This window comes from Caretta caretta, chromosome 10 (genome assembly GCF_965140235.1).
Source record: "Caretta caretta isolate rCarCar2 chromosome 10, rCarCar1.hap1, whole genome shotgun sequence".
Taxonomy (NCBI): Eukaryota; Metazoa; Chordata; order Testudines; family Cheloniidae; genus Caretta; species Caretta caretta.
This window is the reverse complement of record NC_134215.1, coordinates 81,912,238-81,928,512: the sequence shown is the minus strand read 5'-3', so window position 1 is coordinate 81,928,512 and position 16,275 is coordinate 81,912,238. Positions and strand designations below refer to the sequence as shown.

The 16,275-nt window shown below is 46.2% G+C and overlaps 1 protein-coding gene across 1 annotated transcript in view; it reads right to left on the bottom strand.

Moving 5' to 3' along the window:
• NOX5 (NADPH oxidase 5) overlaps positions 1–16,275 on the bottom strand; it is a 36,476-nt gene that overhangs the window by 3,921 nt on the left and 16,280 nt on the right. The window contains exons 5-13 of the mRNA XM_048867339.2: positions 14,389–14,623; positions 12,244–12,397; positions 10,400–10,575; positions 9,136–9,318; positions 7,785–7,917; positions 6,651–6,793; positions 5,091–5,252; positions 3,281–3,325; positions 745–869 (exon numbers count right to left, since the gene is read on the bottom strand). Of these exons, the coding sequence (XP_048723296.2) occupies positions 745–869; positions 3,281–3,325; positions 5,091–5,252; positions 6,651–6,793; positions 7,785–7,917; positions 9,136–9,318; positions 10,400–10,575; positions 12,244–12,397; positions 14,389–14,623 (1,356 nt within the window). The remainder of the gene's footprint in view (positions 1–744; positions 870–3,280; positions 3,326–5,090; positions 5,253–6,650; positions 6,794–7,784; positions 7,918–9,135; positions 9,319–10,399; positions 10,576–12,243; positions 12,398–14,388; positions 14,624–16,275) is intronic.

Below are 16,275 nucleotides of genomic sequence, written 5' to 3'. Positions count from 1 at the left end.
TTTTCCAAAATTCAACATTTTCAACAAGTTTTTTCTAGTGTTCACCCTTTTTGACCAGCTCTAGAAAATACCCTTATCTGGCTTCTTTGCAAACTTTCTGTTCGGGTGTCAGTCTTCAGTGTAGTGTCTGTCCATTTGGAAGGATGAGTTTGGTTTTAGGAACATCTTTTCACCCACCTGTAAGGACCAAGTCCTCAATGTCAGGGAGAAAGGATGATCTAGTGGAGAGACTACTGGACTGGCTCAGCCACAAACTTTGTGTCTGACCTCAGGTGAGTCATTTGATCTATGCTGGGCCTCAGTTCCCATCTGTAAAATGGAGATAATAGCAGTTCCCTACCTCAGCAGGGCCCTTGTGAGGTTAAAATCCATTCAATGATAATAAACCGCTCAGCTAACAATACCTACCTCTTACGTAGCACTGTTCGCCCACAGATCTCAAAGCGCTTTCCAAAGGCCATCAGATCATTATCCTCATTTTACAGATGGGTAAACTGAAGCACAGAGGCCCAGAGGTGACTTGTAAAAGATCACCCAGCAGTCCAGTGGGAGAACCAGGAATAGTCTCCAGCTAATATGGTGATGAGGTCTAGATCAGATAGAAAAGAACTGACCCTGAACTTAACACATAACATGAATCTTGAAACCACGGTGTGGCTTTTATTTGGCAATGGAAGAAGAATTCCGCCTCCACAGGTTAGTATTTATTCTACTTATAAAGCCTTAAAAAGGTACAATGCCAACCTGTACATGATGCTTTGCAAGATAGAGGCAAAGGGAGTAATGCCGATCCCAGCGCCTACCAGCACAGCATGTTCCGAGGTGAAGATCCTTCGCGTAGGTGTCCCATAGGGACCGTCAATATAGCACTGAGAGAGAAGAAAGGCTGCAGTTTGGAGCCACACAAGACACATTTGCTTCAGTTTCACAGAGACACTTCTCATTTTTTTATCTAAAATAACCCCGCACTGGCAGCGGGACGGATAACAGCCTAGGGTCTCACCCGGCATTCTTTGCACAGCCAAAACACCTCCTTAGCTCAACAGGGGATTCAGGGTTGAAGACCAGCACCTTCAGGGAGCTTCTCCACCTTGAATGGAAATAGATGACTCTATGACCCACAAGGCAAGTGCTTTGAACCCAACGTGGCCTCAAAAAACTGGTCTTTTCTTTGGGGCCCTAGCTGAGAGCAGAGATTGATTTGAAAGTCTGGTGTTGATGTGGGTGCTATGCCCTTCTACGGCCTTTGTGCTCCTTACTGTAAGACAGGCAAGTCAGGGAGCTCAGTTCTCAGCCCATGTCCATCATTGGAACTCCGTGGGCTCCTTTGGAGCGTTGCTGATTTACACCTGCTAGGGATCTGAACCAGGATTTTTCCTTGAAAAATGTTTCAGTCATTTTAATTATTTCTCTTATTTCCAGCAAGGCGGTTTTGGCAGCATCCTGTCTGGCTGCATAACATGAGTGAACAGAGCTGTAACTGAGAGATTTAATGTCACTTCAGCTCAGCAGCGCTGACAGAAAAGATGGACACAAGAAACTTTCTGGTGGGTTCTCCACCCGCCCAAAAATCCAGGGAGAAAACAATCCACTCAAACATTGCAAAGCAATTGTCAGGTTGGCTTTTCAGCCAGAAACAGCTGCATTTTCTCTGTTTTGTGTAGACGCAGGGCCAGGAGAGTGCTCCAGCACCAGTCCAGTCACACCCCACAATCTCATTGCCTTTAGGGGGAATGGTGGGGCCCATAGTCAGGTGAACAAGGAGGGGAACCTGAGGGAATGAGATTTACTTTAGCCCCGGAGTGGCACTGCTGGCACATGTAAGGACTACTTACAACAGAAAGGAGTTACAGGCCAGAGTCCTACTGCCCTGTCTGGCTGGTGGGTCTTGCCCACGTGCTCAGGGTCTAACTGATCACCATACTTGGGGTAGGGAAGGAATTTTCTCCCAGGTCAGATTGGCAGAGCCCTGGGGGGTTTAACCTTCCTCTGCAGCATGAGGCACGGGTCCCTTGCAGGTTTAAACTAGTGTAAATGGTGGATTCTCTGTAACTTGAAGTCTTTAAACCATGATTTGAGGACTTCAGTAACTCAGCCAGAGGTTAGGGGTCTATAACAGTGCCCCAAGGGTCAGTCCTGGGACCAGTTCTGTTCAATATCTTCATTAATGATCTGGAGGATGGTGTGGATTGCACCCTCAGCAAGTTTGCAGATGACACTAAGCTGGGAGGAGTGGTAGATACACTGGAGGGTAGGGATAGGATACAGAGCGACCTAGACAAATTAGAAGATTGGGCCAAAAGAAATCTGATGAGGTTCAACAAGGACAAGTGCAGAGTCCTGCACTTAAGACGTAAGAATCCCATGCACCGCTACAGACTAGGGACTGAATGGCTCGGCAGCAGTTCTGCAGAAAAGGACCTAGGGGTGACAGTGGACGAGAAGCTGGATATGAGTCAGCAGTGTGCCCTTGTTGCCAAGAAAGCTAATGGCATTTTGGGCTGTATAAGTAGGGGCACTGCCAGCAGATCGAGGGATGTGATCGTTCCCTTTAATTCGACATTGGTGAGGCCTAATCTGGAGTACTGTGTCCAGTTTGGGGCCCCACTCTACAAGAAGGATGTGGAAAAATTGGAAAGAGTCCAGTGGAGGGCAACAAAAATTATTAGGGGGCTGGAGCACATGACTTATGAGGAGAGGCTGAGGGAACTGGGATTGTTTAGTCTGCAGAAGAGAAGAATGAGGGGAGATTTGATAGCTGCCTTCAACTACCTGAAAGAGGGTTCCAAAGAGGATGGATCTAGACTGTTCTCAGTGGTAGCAGATGACAGAACAAGGAGTAATGGTCTCAAGTTGCAGTGGGGGAGGCTTAGGTTGGATGTTAGGAAAAGCTTTCTCACAAGGAGGGTGGTGAAGCACTGGAATAGGTTACCTAGGGAGGTGCTGGAATCTCCTTCCTTTGAGGTTTTTAAGGTCAGGCTTGACAAAGCCCTGGCTGGGATGATTTAGTTGGGGATTGGTCCTGCTTTGAGCAGGGGGTTGGACTAGATGACCTCCTGAGGTCCCTTCCAACCCTGATATTCTATGATTCTATGAACAGGAGTGGGTGGATGAGGATCTGTGGCCTGCAATGTGCAGGAGACCAGACTAGATGATCATGATAATCCCTTCTGATCTTCAAGTCTATGAGTCAATGATCCTGCAATTGGCTTGGGGTCTGTTTGCCCAGAACCAGCTGCAAACGAGGCGCTTTAACCAGCCACGCAAAGGAGAATCTTACCTTGATATTACAAACTCTGTGATTCTCACTCAGCTTGGTAGAAACCTGTTACATAAAGAAAACCATGTTGCCAAGAGTTGCCAAGAGCAAATGACATTGTTCTCAGAATTTATTCCATCTTGAGTATTAAAGTCACCCTTACTCTGACGCGCCAATAGATCTCCTGGTAATACTTATCTACTTCCTCCCAGATTGGCAGAGACATTCATTTTGGTTATATCATTCCTGACCTAATCACTGCACCAGGAATAAGTCAAATACAGTATTATTTTAGCGCTGCAAGAGTCACTTTCAAGGTAGGTGGCCATGTACCCATTCTTCAGAGAGGAGTAACATAAAGTAAAGGTTTTCTATTTACATTCCATGTTAATAAAAGTTCTCATTATCCAAAATGGGAAGGCCCATTAGTTTAGGGGGAAGATTTTCAAAGGCATTAAATCTCACCCAAGATGTCTGTGTAAATATTCCAGATTGTAATTGAATCAAAAAGGTTGATTCAAAAATGCAATTATTCAAATTCCCACAAATCATGCGTTAGTCGGGCCTAGAAGGGAGAATAAAAGAGGTACAAGAATTTTGATCAGATTGACAATGGTAGGAGGATCTCTGCTAACTGAGAGAAAAGAGAATAGTTCAAAAGCAACAGGGAGAGAAACTCATTAAAAACGGTGCATATAAATTTTTTATCTCTAATGACTACTTCAGCTGTGACAGAATCAATATCCTGAGAGCTTTTCATATCAGATGATAAAAGCCAGTAAACGTGGTTCTCCAACTTTCTAACATTAGTATGATTTATATCTAATTTTCCATTTTTTTCCCCTTAAAAAGAGAGTGTGTGAATCTTTGCTGATTTTAAAATGGCTTCATTTCTATTCCTTGTCTGTCTAAACTGGTCCACTAGTGACTACTGTCTTATTACACATTTCAGCTTTGTAGAGGAATCTTTTCTAAATTTCACAATAAGAAATTCATTATTAAGCCACAAGCGTATCGTTTTCCTGACATGCCACTTTCCAAATGATGCAGATCAGTAGCAAACACAGATAAAAAGCACAAACATCATCCAGTGTCTGCCTGTGTATTTTCTCTACAAAGGACAAAAGGTGAATGTCAATGAGAATTTTATGTGTCCACCTATCAGGGATTATCATGATTTGGGCCTTAATCCAGATCACACTTATGTAGTAAACTTACCAGTACTTACCAGTAAACACATAAATAGTCACATTGAAGTCAATGGGAATAGTCAGATGCTTAAAATTAAACACGTTTGCGGTTGCAGGATTGGAGCCTTACCTACCACTCAGTGCAACTTGGATTACATCACACGCATGACAGTGCATGGTAGATGTAGTCTGACTATGGAACCCAGCCCAGAGTGGAGAATAGGGATATGAGACACCCAAACTATAACCCCCCAGGAGGCAATTCCGCATCAACATTTTTACTTTTTGTGGCCAAAAACCAAAAACACTTTGGATTTTTTGGATATCCAGTTTTTCAATGAAAAATAAAATTTTTCAGCCAAAACAGACACTTTTAGCAAAAAAATTTTTTAGTCAAAACCCCAATTTTCTATAAAAAAAAAAAATTTGGTGGAAAGGTTTTGATTCCTGAATACGGGCCCCAAATGTCCAGCATTTACAAGGTCCTCTCCTCTTACTCATCTACCCCTATCTGAAAAGGGCTCATTCACGCCATCCCGACCCAGCCCAGATGGGGCCGATGCAAAGCCGCCTGAACCCAATAGCCTTGGAAGCATGTAATCAATGGTAAGTTGTCTAGCCAACAAATGAAGGGCCTTTACTTCTCTGATGTGCGGGCTCTCTTCTTCATCCCTTCTGGTGACAGTGATGTCAGCAGGTTCACCGTCAGGGTACTTGGTGGCTTTGTAAGACGTCAGTTCAACCGTTTCATCCTTACTGGTGGCTACTGATGCCTCTGAACCAGATGAGCGGAAAAGATGTTCCTAGAGCCAAATTCAAGGAAAACACTGAGAGCCATGTCACTGAGATAGATGAAACTTTCTTCTCTTTATTGACAGGAGCTATTTTGTCCATCCAGGGCTTCTCTGCTTAGGCCCCAGGGCAGAACACAACTCTAATGAGGGTTAACAAAATAGTTGGCTCATGAGGTTGACCTGTAACTAGACAGGACGTTGTTGGGCATTTTTACCTCCTTTCTCGCTACCCATGTTACAGAGGACAATGTCCAGGACACAGGTCTTCCTGCTTTTCTTACATGCACAAATCTGATACCACGTGGGCAGCAGAATGTCGTGAGGATCGCACAGCCGTGAGATACAGAACCAGATCCTTAGCTCGTGTAAACTGGTGTAGCTCCATTCAAGCCAATGGAACGCTGCAGATTTGCACCAGCCCAGGGTCTGTCTTATTTTTTTTCTAGAGGGAGTGTTGCCCAATGGCTAGAGCACTGGACTGAGATGCTGGAGACCTGGGCTCTGTGCCCAGCTCTGCCACTGGCCGGCTGCGTGATCTTGGGCAAGTAACTTCATCCCACTGTGCCTCTGTTTCCCCTTTTGTAAAATGGGGAGACTGGTACTGCCCTCCTTTGTAGTGCACTGTGATATCTGCTGATGAAGAAGCACTGTATAAGAGCAAGGGATTATTATTAGACCTTTCAGATAATGGCCTGGTCTGTTTGTTTCAAGTTTCAGTACCACCATGCTACTTTCCAGTCACCATGAGCATGTAATTCTCTTTCCATCTTGATGGTTTTTATTTTAGAATCAGGAAAATCAGCAAACCCATAAAGAATAGATAGAAAATCCCCATGAGAGAGCAGTATGGGGGACTCCAACCTCAGCCTGGAAATGCTTTACAGCCCTGTTCCTCTTCTGCACACTTCCTACATGTGCCCAGAAGCCCAGATCGTACCTACAGCACACCTGCTGTTTGAGAAATAGGAAGTAGCAATGACTCTACCGGAAGACACACAATTCCGATCCGAAACATAGCAGTGACTGTCCACGGGGAAGCATCAGATACGGAACTCTGTGGCGTGTTTTAATAAGCTAACAGAGCCCTCTGTACGTCTGATACTAGGACATCAGCCTGAGCAACCCAGACATTTCTGATCCCACAAGCCATAGGCTTGTAGCAACTGAATATTCTTACTTTTTTGGGTGTCCTCACCAGGAAGAAATGAACAGCCTCCACCTAGGGCAATGTGCGAGGATAAATACAGGCAGGGTCCCTCTCCCATGCTGATGCCAGTGTCACCGTCACCTAGTGGCAGCTGCAGGCACTATCCTACCCTAACACATTTCACAGAAAGCAAACTAAAGGCACTCCTATTTTAAACTATAAAAAGTGATTCATAAAAATAATCCCTGTCCATTACAAACCTGGGTCCATTTGTGGTACCTCTGCTTTCTTAGATTTCTCATTAGCCGTTTAGGCTCCTGGCTGAGTGGTTCAGGCCACCTGAAATATTCATAGAGTCTGCTGGTCCATTGTCCTTGTGATCTTATATGCAGCCAGATGGTATCTGTGAAATGAAGGCAGACTACGGTGAAATATGAAGGAGCCTTGTATAAATATTCTGATGAGGGAATCATACAGCTGGACTGAAACTTTCTCTAGGCAAGAAGCAGAGTGATGTATTTTAAAATCAACAGGCCAAGTTCTTGTCTCGGTTACACCAGTAAAAATCTAGAGGAATTTCTAAGAAGTCCAGTGCAGTTATCCTGGACTTCACGGAGAACAGATTTTGGCCCAGCATTTAAGTTAAGGCTGAATTCCAAGCTTTCAGAAACACCAGAGGGAGTAACAAGGCTGCTAAGGAAAGCTAACCGAAGAAATGCGCTGGCCATTTCAATTAGGTCAATCATCCAATATATCAGCTGCATTCACAGGATCCGTACATGAGATGACATGTTACCCCTAAGATAGTCAGCCCCTTTCTGAGCATGGAATATACGGCAGTATTTCTTGAATTGCACGGAAATAAGTGATTTGGATGAGACAGTTTTTTCGTCTTTGTTTTTCCTCAGAGAAGCCACATTTCCCATGATTCCAGAAAAGGGGGAAGGGCAGAGTGCAGGGCAGGTGGAAATGTTCCCTTTCAGCAGGGATGGGGGAAGCAGAGGTCAGAGGCGGCTGCTGTGAGTTATGCCCATCTGCTTCTCCTTCCAGAAGTGTGGAGCTCACGTCTGCTGGGCGAAGAAGGTGAGGTGGAATACAAGTCCCAGCTCAGCACAGGGAAACCAGACTGGCAAAGAGCTTCCTTTCTTATATGATTAAAAAAAAAAAAAAACCACACACACCTGCTTCTCGGCATGCCACAGCTAGAGCACCTAATTAAATGATTCTTGGATATTGACTCAGTTACTTCAAACGTAGCCCGTTTGCTGCAAAATCTCGCTGCACCATACCAAATGGTCTCTCTCTGCTACTTTATCATTCTAGCCTTTTTGTAAGTAACCATTCCGATTAAATAGCAAAATGGCGCAGTTCTGGTGTCCAGTATAACCACATACCTTGTTGTTCAGGAGCGCTGCTAATGGTGAAAGGATGCCATTCATACTTCGCAATCGCTGGGATATTCAGGTAAACGTAGTCTCCAGGCTTGTAGTGGAAAAACTGTGGTCTCTTAATCACAAGATGAGTCACCTTGATTGAAATGAAAAGCCAAGAGGTAGAAAATTTCTCTGCACACAAGAGAACCCGGCAGACTGTATGTTACCCTAAGCCTCTTCCACTGGCATAGCTTCTCCAGAGCACAACAGTCTCCAAGTCTGTGCCTGCAGTTTTGAGCATGCAAATAATTGTGGGCATATTTTACAGCATACAGATGTCGAGCTACCTCTCTGTTGGTACAGCCAGGCCCCCTCAACTGCAGAGGTGTGACCGATATCTGCCCCAAGCCTGCTTCCATAGAGAGGCCACTGGGAATGGGTGCCCAGACACGGGCCTTTGTGTCAATGTTTGCTGAAAAGGTACTATTAACGCTGACAGAGGATTGCAGGTAACACACTTTCTGCAGATTGTTTCATTTTCAGACAAGTCAAGATGCAGCTCAAGAGAACGCCTTGACTGGCCAAATACTAAACCATGATTCTGTGCCGTTTGTTGTGCTTTTCACATTGGCTTGTGGAGCAGCGACCCAAAAGAAGGGGGAGGACAACTCTTTAGACACTTAAAATAGATTAATTAATGCCCCGGGCCATATAACGTAAGGACCACTTTTGCACCAGGTGAAAGAATAATAACCCCCAGCTCTTAGCAGATCTCAAATCACTTTACAAAGAGGATCAGTATCCACATTTTACAGAGGAGAAACTGAGGCACAGACACTTGCCCAAAGTCTGGTGAATAGAGACAGGAATTGAACCCAGATCTCCTGAATCCCATGCTGGTGCTTTACCTACTAAGCCAGACTGCCTCCCTATTTCAGCACTGCCATTTCTAATTTCCATGAGTCTAGGGAATGCTGCCACTCCAGCACGTTGCCATAATACACAGTAGACAATCTGAATTTGTCTTTTTAATACCTCTTTTGTCTCACTTTTCCTTCCTTTTCCCGTGTCACATAAGAATAGTTATTATAGAGTGCTTTTCACTGGAATCGCAAAGCACCTTACAAGTGACAAAAGTGCTCCTGTGAAGTAGGGCGAGAATTTTTATCCCCATTTTAGGGAACAGGAAAGAGAGGCAAAGAGGGGTGAAGTGACTTCCCCAAGGTCATGCAGCAAGTCAGTGTTAGAACTAGGAATAGACCCTAGTAAGCTCAATTTCCAATTCTTTATTTCACATCTCACCCCAGCCCCAGCAGTATTTTTAAAACATATTCCCATAACTGCGCATCCTTGGATCACTTTGGGAACAAACCTTTGATGGCAGGAGGTTGATTTCCACAACGTACAGCCCGCCCATGCGTGACACAGCAATGCCAATTGTCTTCTCCACCACAAACAGAAATCCAGGAACCACAAACCATTTCCAGAAATTAGGCCCATGGAGGATTAACAAAGCCCAGATGGAGATGTAGGACAGATGAGTCCAGTAGAAGACCTGCAGGTCACAACAATAACGGATCACTGGGGATACCAGCCTGGCGTCAGTGATGAACAGTAAGAGAGACTAATGAGTGCAGTGGTGGCAAAAGATACAGCCCAGCTGTGGCTGTAGTTTGGGTGAAGTGTCACTAGTTTTCCATCATTCTTTTCTCTGGTATTTCTAGGCACCAGACACAGTACGCTCCAGCTCGGCTTTCCAGCCCAGCCAACAGCGGCCGTGGACAGGTATGAAAAAACAGTCATTCTTAGCAGTAAGGAGCCAGACGTAGCTCTCAGTTATCCTGGTGTAAATGTGGAACCTCCAAGGACTTCAGCATTGCCATTCCTGGCCAACACAAGAGTAACTGAGGTCAGAACCTGCCCCAGGAGGCCCCTGAAATCAGTGGAGTCACTCTGGATTTATAAAGGTGTAACAGAGCGGAAGAGAGGGCACACGACCTCTGTGGCATTGGGGACCGTGCTTCCCAGATGGAGAGTCTGGGCAGGACGTTGTGAAGATCTGGTTGTTGTGCACAGCAAGTTGGTGCCAGGCATAGAGTAAAAGCAAAGCCCTTGTAAGCCCCTCAAGCACTGAACGTCCATCTGCATTGGGCAGCTTTGCAGACAAGGAGCCAGTTCCTGCACTAACCACCCACATGCAGTGGGAGAAGTGTCATTGGATGAGAGTTCCTAACTTGGCCTCACGAGGGATGTAATTACCTGAGTTTGTCTGAATTGCTGGGTTTTATTTCTTAACCCATTAAAGAGCTTTGTTCCCCACCCACCCCCTGCCCTTGTGAGCAGGTTTTTCCTGCTGTCTTTCTACATAGGAGTTTGGCTGCATGGGATTCAGTTAAATGAACCTCTAAGATCAGCTACCAGTTTACACAGTGCCGCCTGGAGAGGGACTAACACGTTATCATCATGCTGCGACTGGAATCGCTGTGGGAAGAAATGTATGAAAATGATCCTGGCAGAAAATATGCAAGTCTCAATGGGATGCAGAATGGGAGACACTGGAGCATACATGACTGCACTGTAACGGAGGGGGCACAAGCAAAACCAAACCCCACTTGCAGAGTGCAGCTGGGGAGTACCTCAAAATGGCCGCTCTTCCGGACAAAGGTGCTGGAACACACTAGCATCATGCAGATGAGGAGCTGCAGTGCAATCCCAGTGAGCGAGGCGCTCCCGTGAATCCAGCCAATCCCGGGCCGAGTGGTGAACAGATATTCCCAAAGCGCGGGGCGATCCTGGATCTGAGTCAGCCTGACTAAACACAGAGAAACATGGGGCTGCAGAGCAGCAGCAGCCAAAGGGATTAGCGCTTTCCACAAGGAGTACAGGATCAACAAGGGGATACTGGGCGTTCCAATGTGGCCATGAACTCCTAGGAGCTGCGGTCCCTGATCCGTTCATTTGTCTGTAAAATGCCACACACACCTCAGATGCAGTGTATCTCAGAGATACACAATGATGACAACAACAAGGGGCCATGTACCAAGGTCTCCCATGGAGTAATATTAACCCTTCTTTGACCAAAAAAGCTTTCAGAGCAATGGAATACAAAGCAATCCTTTCCCTTACTGGGCTGTGGTCCTGGGACCCCATGGCACTAATCCTGTTCCAGTTGCAATCATGTCTCCTTTCTTTATACTTATTAATACAATATATTATTTATGCAAAAAACAAAACTACATCCCACCCTCCCACAAAATACCTCAGGGGTGCCCTTATAAATCAGAGGAAGTTGAAGTCAGGACTGCTGAATGATTTGTCTCAAAGCAGGATCACATTCCACAACTCACTTCAAACATGGGTTGTCAGCAGGGACTGAACCCAAAATCTGGAGCACTTGAGCTAAAGAGAAACTCCATTAGCTGGTAACTGTAAAAAGCTTTTAACCTCATATCAGGGGAAGCCACTAGAGGGGGACAACACACAATGAACCAGTGGATTACGTACAGCGCCAATCCCTTCCTGTCTCATATACACTTCTACCTTAGTTGAAACCTTACACAATTATTAGCAATGGGAAGAGTGAAAATAAAATGCTGAGCTGATCTTACAAGTAAACCTGCCTTAAATCAATTGCTCCCCAAACTTTTGAAAGCTGAACCCCGTCCCCTTTAGGAATATGGAATCAATTTTGCCCCTTCAGTCTCACCGTATCTCATTAAAGGCCTGCTCTTGTTAAATGTATACATCTTCCATGCCCCCCATGCTCTCCCCTGGATAATCCCTAGAACCCCCCTCTACTTTAGGACATGCTGGAGCAAACTTTACAATTCTTCCTCTCTTTTCTTACATCCCTTGATGTGCAGTTAAAAAGGCTGACATTTAAAGAAGCTTTATTATTGGTATCCAAAATGAATGGGGCAAATCACACCTCAGAGTTATTGTTTTTTATTGCAGACTCAGGTAGATGTTGCTATGTCAGTTACACACAAGGCAGTTTCCCCTATCAGAGCTATTGTCTCAGGATCTCTTTAATTCAGGTAGATCAAGGCTACATTGGTTATCCAGGAGTCATGTTTTGAACGGTTTCTTTGCAACCATAACACCTAGAGACCAACTTTTTTGTTAAAAGCTCAGACCCTGGAGAACAATGAAGAGGTTTGTCTGCACCCTGCTGGCTGGTCTTTCATGCCCCCATTACCCTCTCACCAGGGGGTGCACCCCATACTTTAGAAAATGCTGCTTTATCAAGTCTGTATTTAATGTAGATTTCAATCCTTTTTTTTTAGTAGCTGATGTTCTTTATAGTTAAAGAGGAGTTGGCATTTTCCATTTTAATAATTGATGGTTTTTCCTCTTTAGATCACTCAAGATTTTCATAGTACGTTAGAAGAATGGTGGCATGAGCAAAGCATATTGCAAATAAAAGAATCATAGCAATTATTGCATGGGGGCATGGGCAAGCAGAGGATTTACTACTCACCAAAGTTCCCCACATGTGCTCCGGTGTGAACTGCTGTGAGAGCCCCCACCACGTACCCCACGAGCTGGTGGAAGAGGACGTTTTGGTCTAGCGGGAAAACTTTCGCAACCCAGGTAGCTCGCAACCACGTCAGGCAACGGCGCAGCATGAGCACCTTTGAGAACCGGATGACAGTAACAGTCACGCTTTGCTGTTACAGCCCTTTCCATCAGGAGACAGGGCCATAGAGTTTAGGGCCAGAAGGGACCATCAGATCATCTGGTCTGACCTCCGTGTATCACAGCCCTTAACTCCACCCAACAAACTTACTTCAAAGCCCTTTGCTAAGGTGAGGTAGTAACATCATCCTGACAAGACAGATGGTAAAAAGACTCGCCCAGGGTCACAGTCAGGAGCTGAACCCAGCTCTCCTGAGTCCGAGCCCAGTGCCCTTCTCATGGGGCCATCCTACCCCTCTTTACCTTTGAGTAAAAGCTAAAAAAGACCAGAGGGATGTCTTTGTACTGGCTGCTCTGGGGTGAGGACAGTCCTGGTTTTACTTGCTCTCACATAGTTCATATCCTTCTTCCTGTCTGTTATTCTTTAACTTTTTATTTTTAACTTTGATTGTCTGATTCTCGGAAATATTCCCCAGAGAGTGACACGACCACGCGTTCCATTTCCTGCCATTGCAAAGAGCAGTGTGGCCGGCCCAGTGAGTTCCACGGTAACCTGGGCCATGTCTACAGAGGAGCTGGAGGAGTAATTCCCGGCTCGGGTAGACATACCGTGCTAGCTTTGGTCGAGCTAGCGTGCTTAAAATAGTAGCCACAGCTGCAGAAGTGGCAGGACAACCCTAGGTACGTACTCGGGGCAGCTAGCTGACCCTGACACCCGTGCAGCTGCCCCAAGGATGTACCTAGGGCTCTATTTTTAGCTCCATCAGAGTTAGCACGGCTCTACCCAAACTGGAAATAATGCTCCAGCGTGGACATGCCTTATGATTCTTCCAGCTGAAGTGTTGTCAAAGTAACGAGAACACAGTCCTGTGGGGTTTGTCGAGTCTGGTACTAGTCAATATTTTCATTAATAACGTGGATAATGGAGTAGGCTTATACAATTTGTGGATGACACCAAGTTGGGAGGGGTTTCAAGCGCTTTCGAGACAGGATTAGAATTCAAAACAACTGTGACAAATTGGAGAATTGGTCTGAAATCAACAAGATGAAATTCAATAAAGACAAAGGCAAAGTACTTGTCTTAATGATTGCCAACATTTCCCCTTTTGAACATAAGCAAAGCAGAACTGCTGCATGCCCTCACAGAAAAAGCAAGAATCCCCTCTCCCTTAGAAATCCTATTTCCTGAGTGCAGGCGGGGTGAAGGGAAATAACTAGCCAGGTGGCAGTACTGCTGGAAAGGGTCCGGGGGTTGGAGTGGATCACAGATTGAATATGAGTCAACAATGTGATGCAGTTGTGAAAAAGACTAATATCGTTCTGGGATGTTGGCCTCAGCTAGAGAATTGCATCCACCTCTGGGAACCACATATAAGGAAGGATGTGGACAAATTTGAGAGTACAGAGGAGAGAAACCAAAATGATCAACAGTTTAGAAAACCTGACCTGTGAGGAAAGGTTAACAAAACTGGGCATGTTTAGTCTTGAGAAAAGAAGTCTGAAGGGGGACCTGAGAACAGTCTGCAAATATGTTAAGAGCTGTTATAAAGAGGACAGTAATCAATTATTCTCCATGGCCACTGAAGGTAGGACAAGTAGTAATGGGCTCAATCTGCAGCAAGGGAAATGTAGGTTAGATATTAGGAAAAACTTTCTAACCATAAGGGTAGTTAAACTCTGGACCAGGCTCCCAAGGGAGGTTGTGGAATCCCCATCACTGGAGGTTTCTAAGCACAAGTTGGACAACCTCCTGTCAGGCATGGTCTAGGTTTGCGTGGTCCTGCCTCAGTGCAGAGGACTGGACCCGATGACCTCTCCGGGTCCCTTCCAGGCCCACATTTCTACGATTCCATGCTTCACTCTTCTAGAGCCCCTGCCACGCAAGCACTAACCTCAGCCCCTTGTGACCCCTGATTCATGAACCCTCCAAGAGCGCTGGGAGGGAGGTGTGACCGCCCCCATCTGTCTGGAGAGGCACAGGACTCACCCCAAGGAAGGTGCAGTTGAAGTTCAGACACTGCCCGCAGCCTTTCGCCATCATGACCCAGCCCCCGAGGGGCGTGTGCCGCAGAGCAGCCCAGGTGAAGAGGAGGGTATTCAGGCACAGGTAGCTGCCCATGAAGAGCAGCTTGCTCCTGTTGTTGTGCCAGTAGGCTGGGGTTAAGTAGCGCGGCGTGTGCCTCTTCTGTTCCACGGTCGGGGGCTTTAGCCAGTTGGCGGCACTGTTGGAAAGGGAGGGAACATGAAGGGAAGAGGTCTGTTACAAAGCAAACAGCTCCCAGGCTCTGCAGCTGTGAGAAGAGCACTGGGGAAGGCCCTGCACCCACTCTCCAAGGGGAACTCCCAGGGTTGCCAGTGGCAGCAGCTGCAGGATGCTCTCCTTTGGGTTTCAACTGCAAGTAGCGTTCCTGCCCCCAGACTTTACACCTCCATATAATCCATATAAAACTAAGTCCCTGGCCATAGCATCAAACAGCCTCCAGCTCCAGCTTACAACCAGCTTGATATTAACCCATCCGGATGGGTCATCGAGCAGGTGGCAGCTGTCAAATACATGGGCAGTGTCCCAGATAGGGCTGAAGGAGGCTTGTAAGATGTGGACGCTTGCATAGCAGCAGCGGCTTCCATGTTTGGGGCCCACCAGCAGCCTTTGTGGGGAAGTCGTGACATCATGTTTGCTACAAAGCTGCTCTGTTGTATGGATACGAAACATGGGCACAGAGGCGGGCTGAAGGTCACTGGATTGACGTGTTCAATTCTCGTTGTCTCCTCCTGCATGTCAAATGGCAGGACAAGCTCGGCAACAAGGATATTCAAAGCCAAACCCAGCAACCGCCTCCATCAGCACTGGTTCGGTTTTAGCGGCTTGGTTGGTATGGCTATATTATTAGAATGGAAGACCAACGAAGTCTAGCGTGTATGTACCAAGGAATGTTGCTACACGGCCAGTGACTATGAGGGCACCAAAAGCTTCAGTGGCGCAACAAGCTTGCCAGTGCTAGAGAGAAACCGAACGCACAATCAGACCACCTTAACCATCTTGCCAGAGATCGATCTGGGTGGTGCTAGGTTTGCAAGAAGGCCATGTCCCTTTGGGATTTGCCAAGACGATGATGATGACTACATGCCCCTACACGTTGGTGCTGGTCTTCCACCGGGCTGCAGGGAAGAGATTGCAGCCATTTTGCACCATCTTGAGCATATCATACCTCTGGGACCCTTTGGATAGATTGAGAGCAGTAGAAGAGTATAAACTCTGGCTGCCTTTGGCCTGAGCTCTTGGTTTACCATCTGGAATGTCCCCTGGGCTGCTCTGCTCACGCAGTGCACTACTGGTTCCTAGATGAATCAGGATTGGTGGAGAAGGATTTGGATAAAGTTACTGGAACACAAACCCTCCTTCCCGGGGGCTGTAATGGCCACAAAGGTGAGCAGTGGGAGCCTACAATAAATGGACAGATGGAGGCACCCTGAAGTCCCAACTTCTTGAAGCACAGAAAGTGGAAAGGCAGCTGTAAGTCACTAACAGGAGGAAACCGAATAGGTGGAGATGATGTGCCTAAGTCATTCCACAATGCCGGAGAAGGGTCAATGTCCCTCAGTTAATGCTGATTAGGTGGAATCAGGAGATTCGCCTTATGGAAATAAGAATGAGAGGTATCCCACTGGGCTCCTCACATTCTGACGGTATCTCTACTGAAGTATCTATTGAGAGAGGGGAACCATCCTGAATGATACCGCTACCCTCGGCTCTAGATGGGCCTTTAATTGTACAGATTAGGAGGAGAGTCAATTGTGATGTGTAATGTCTAGAACACTACAGTATTTTGCTCCCGTTCACATTCTGATGGTTCACATGGCAAGACTCACTCCT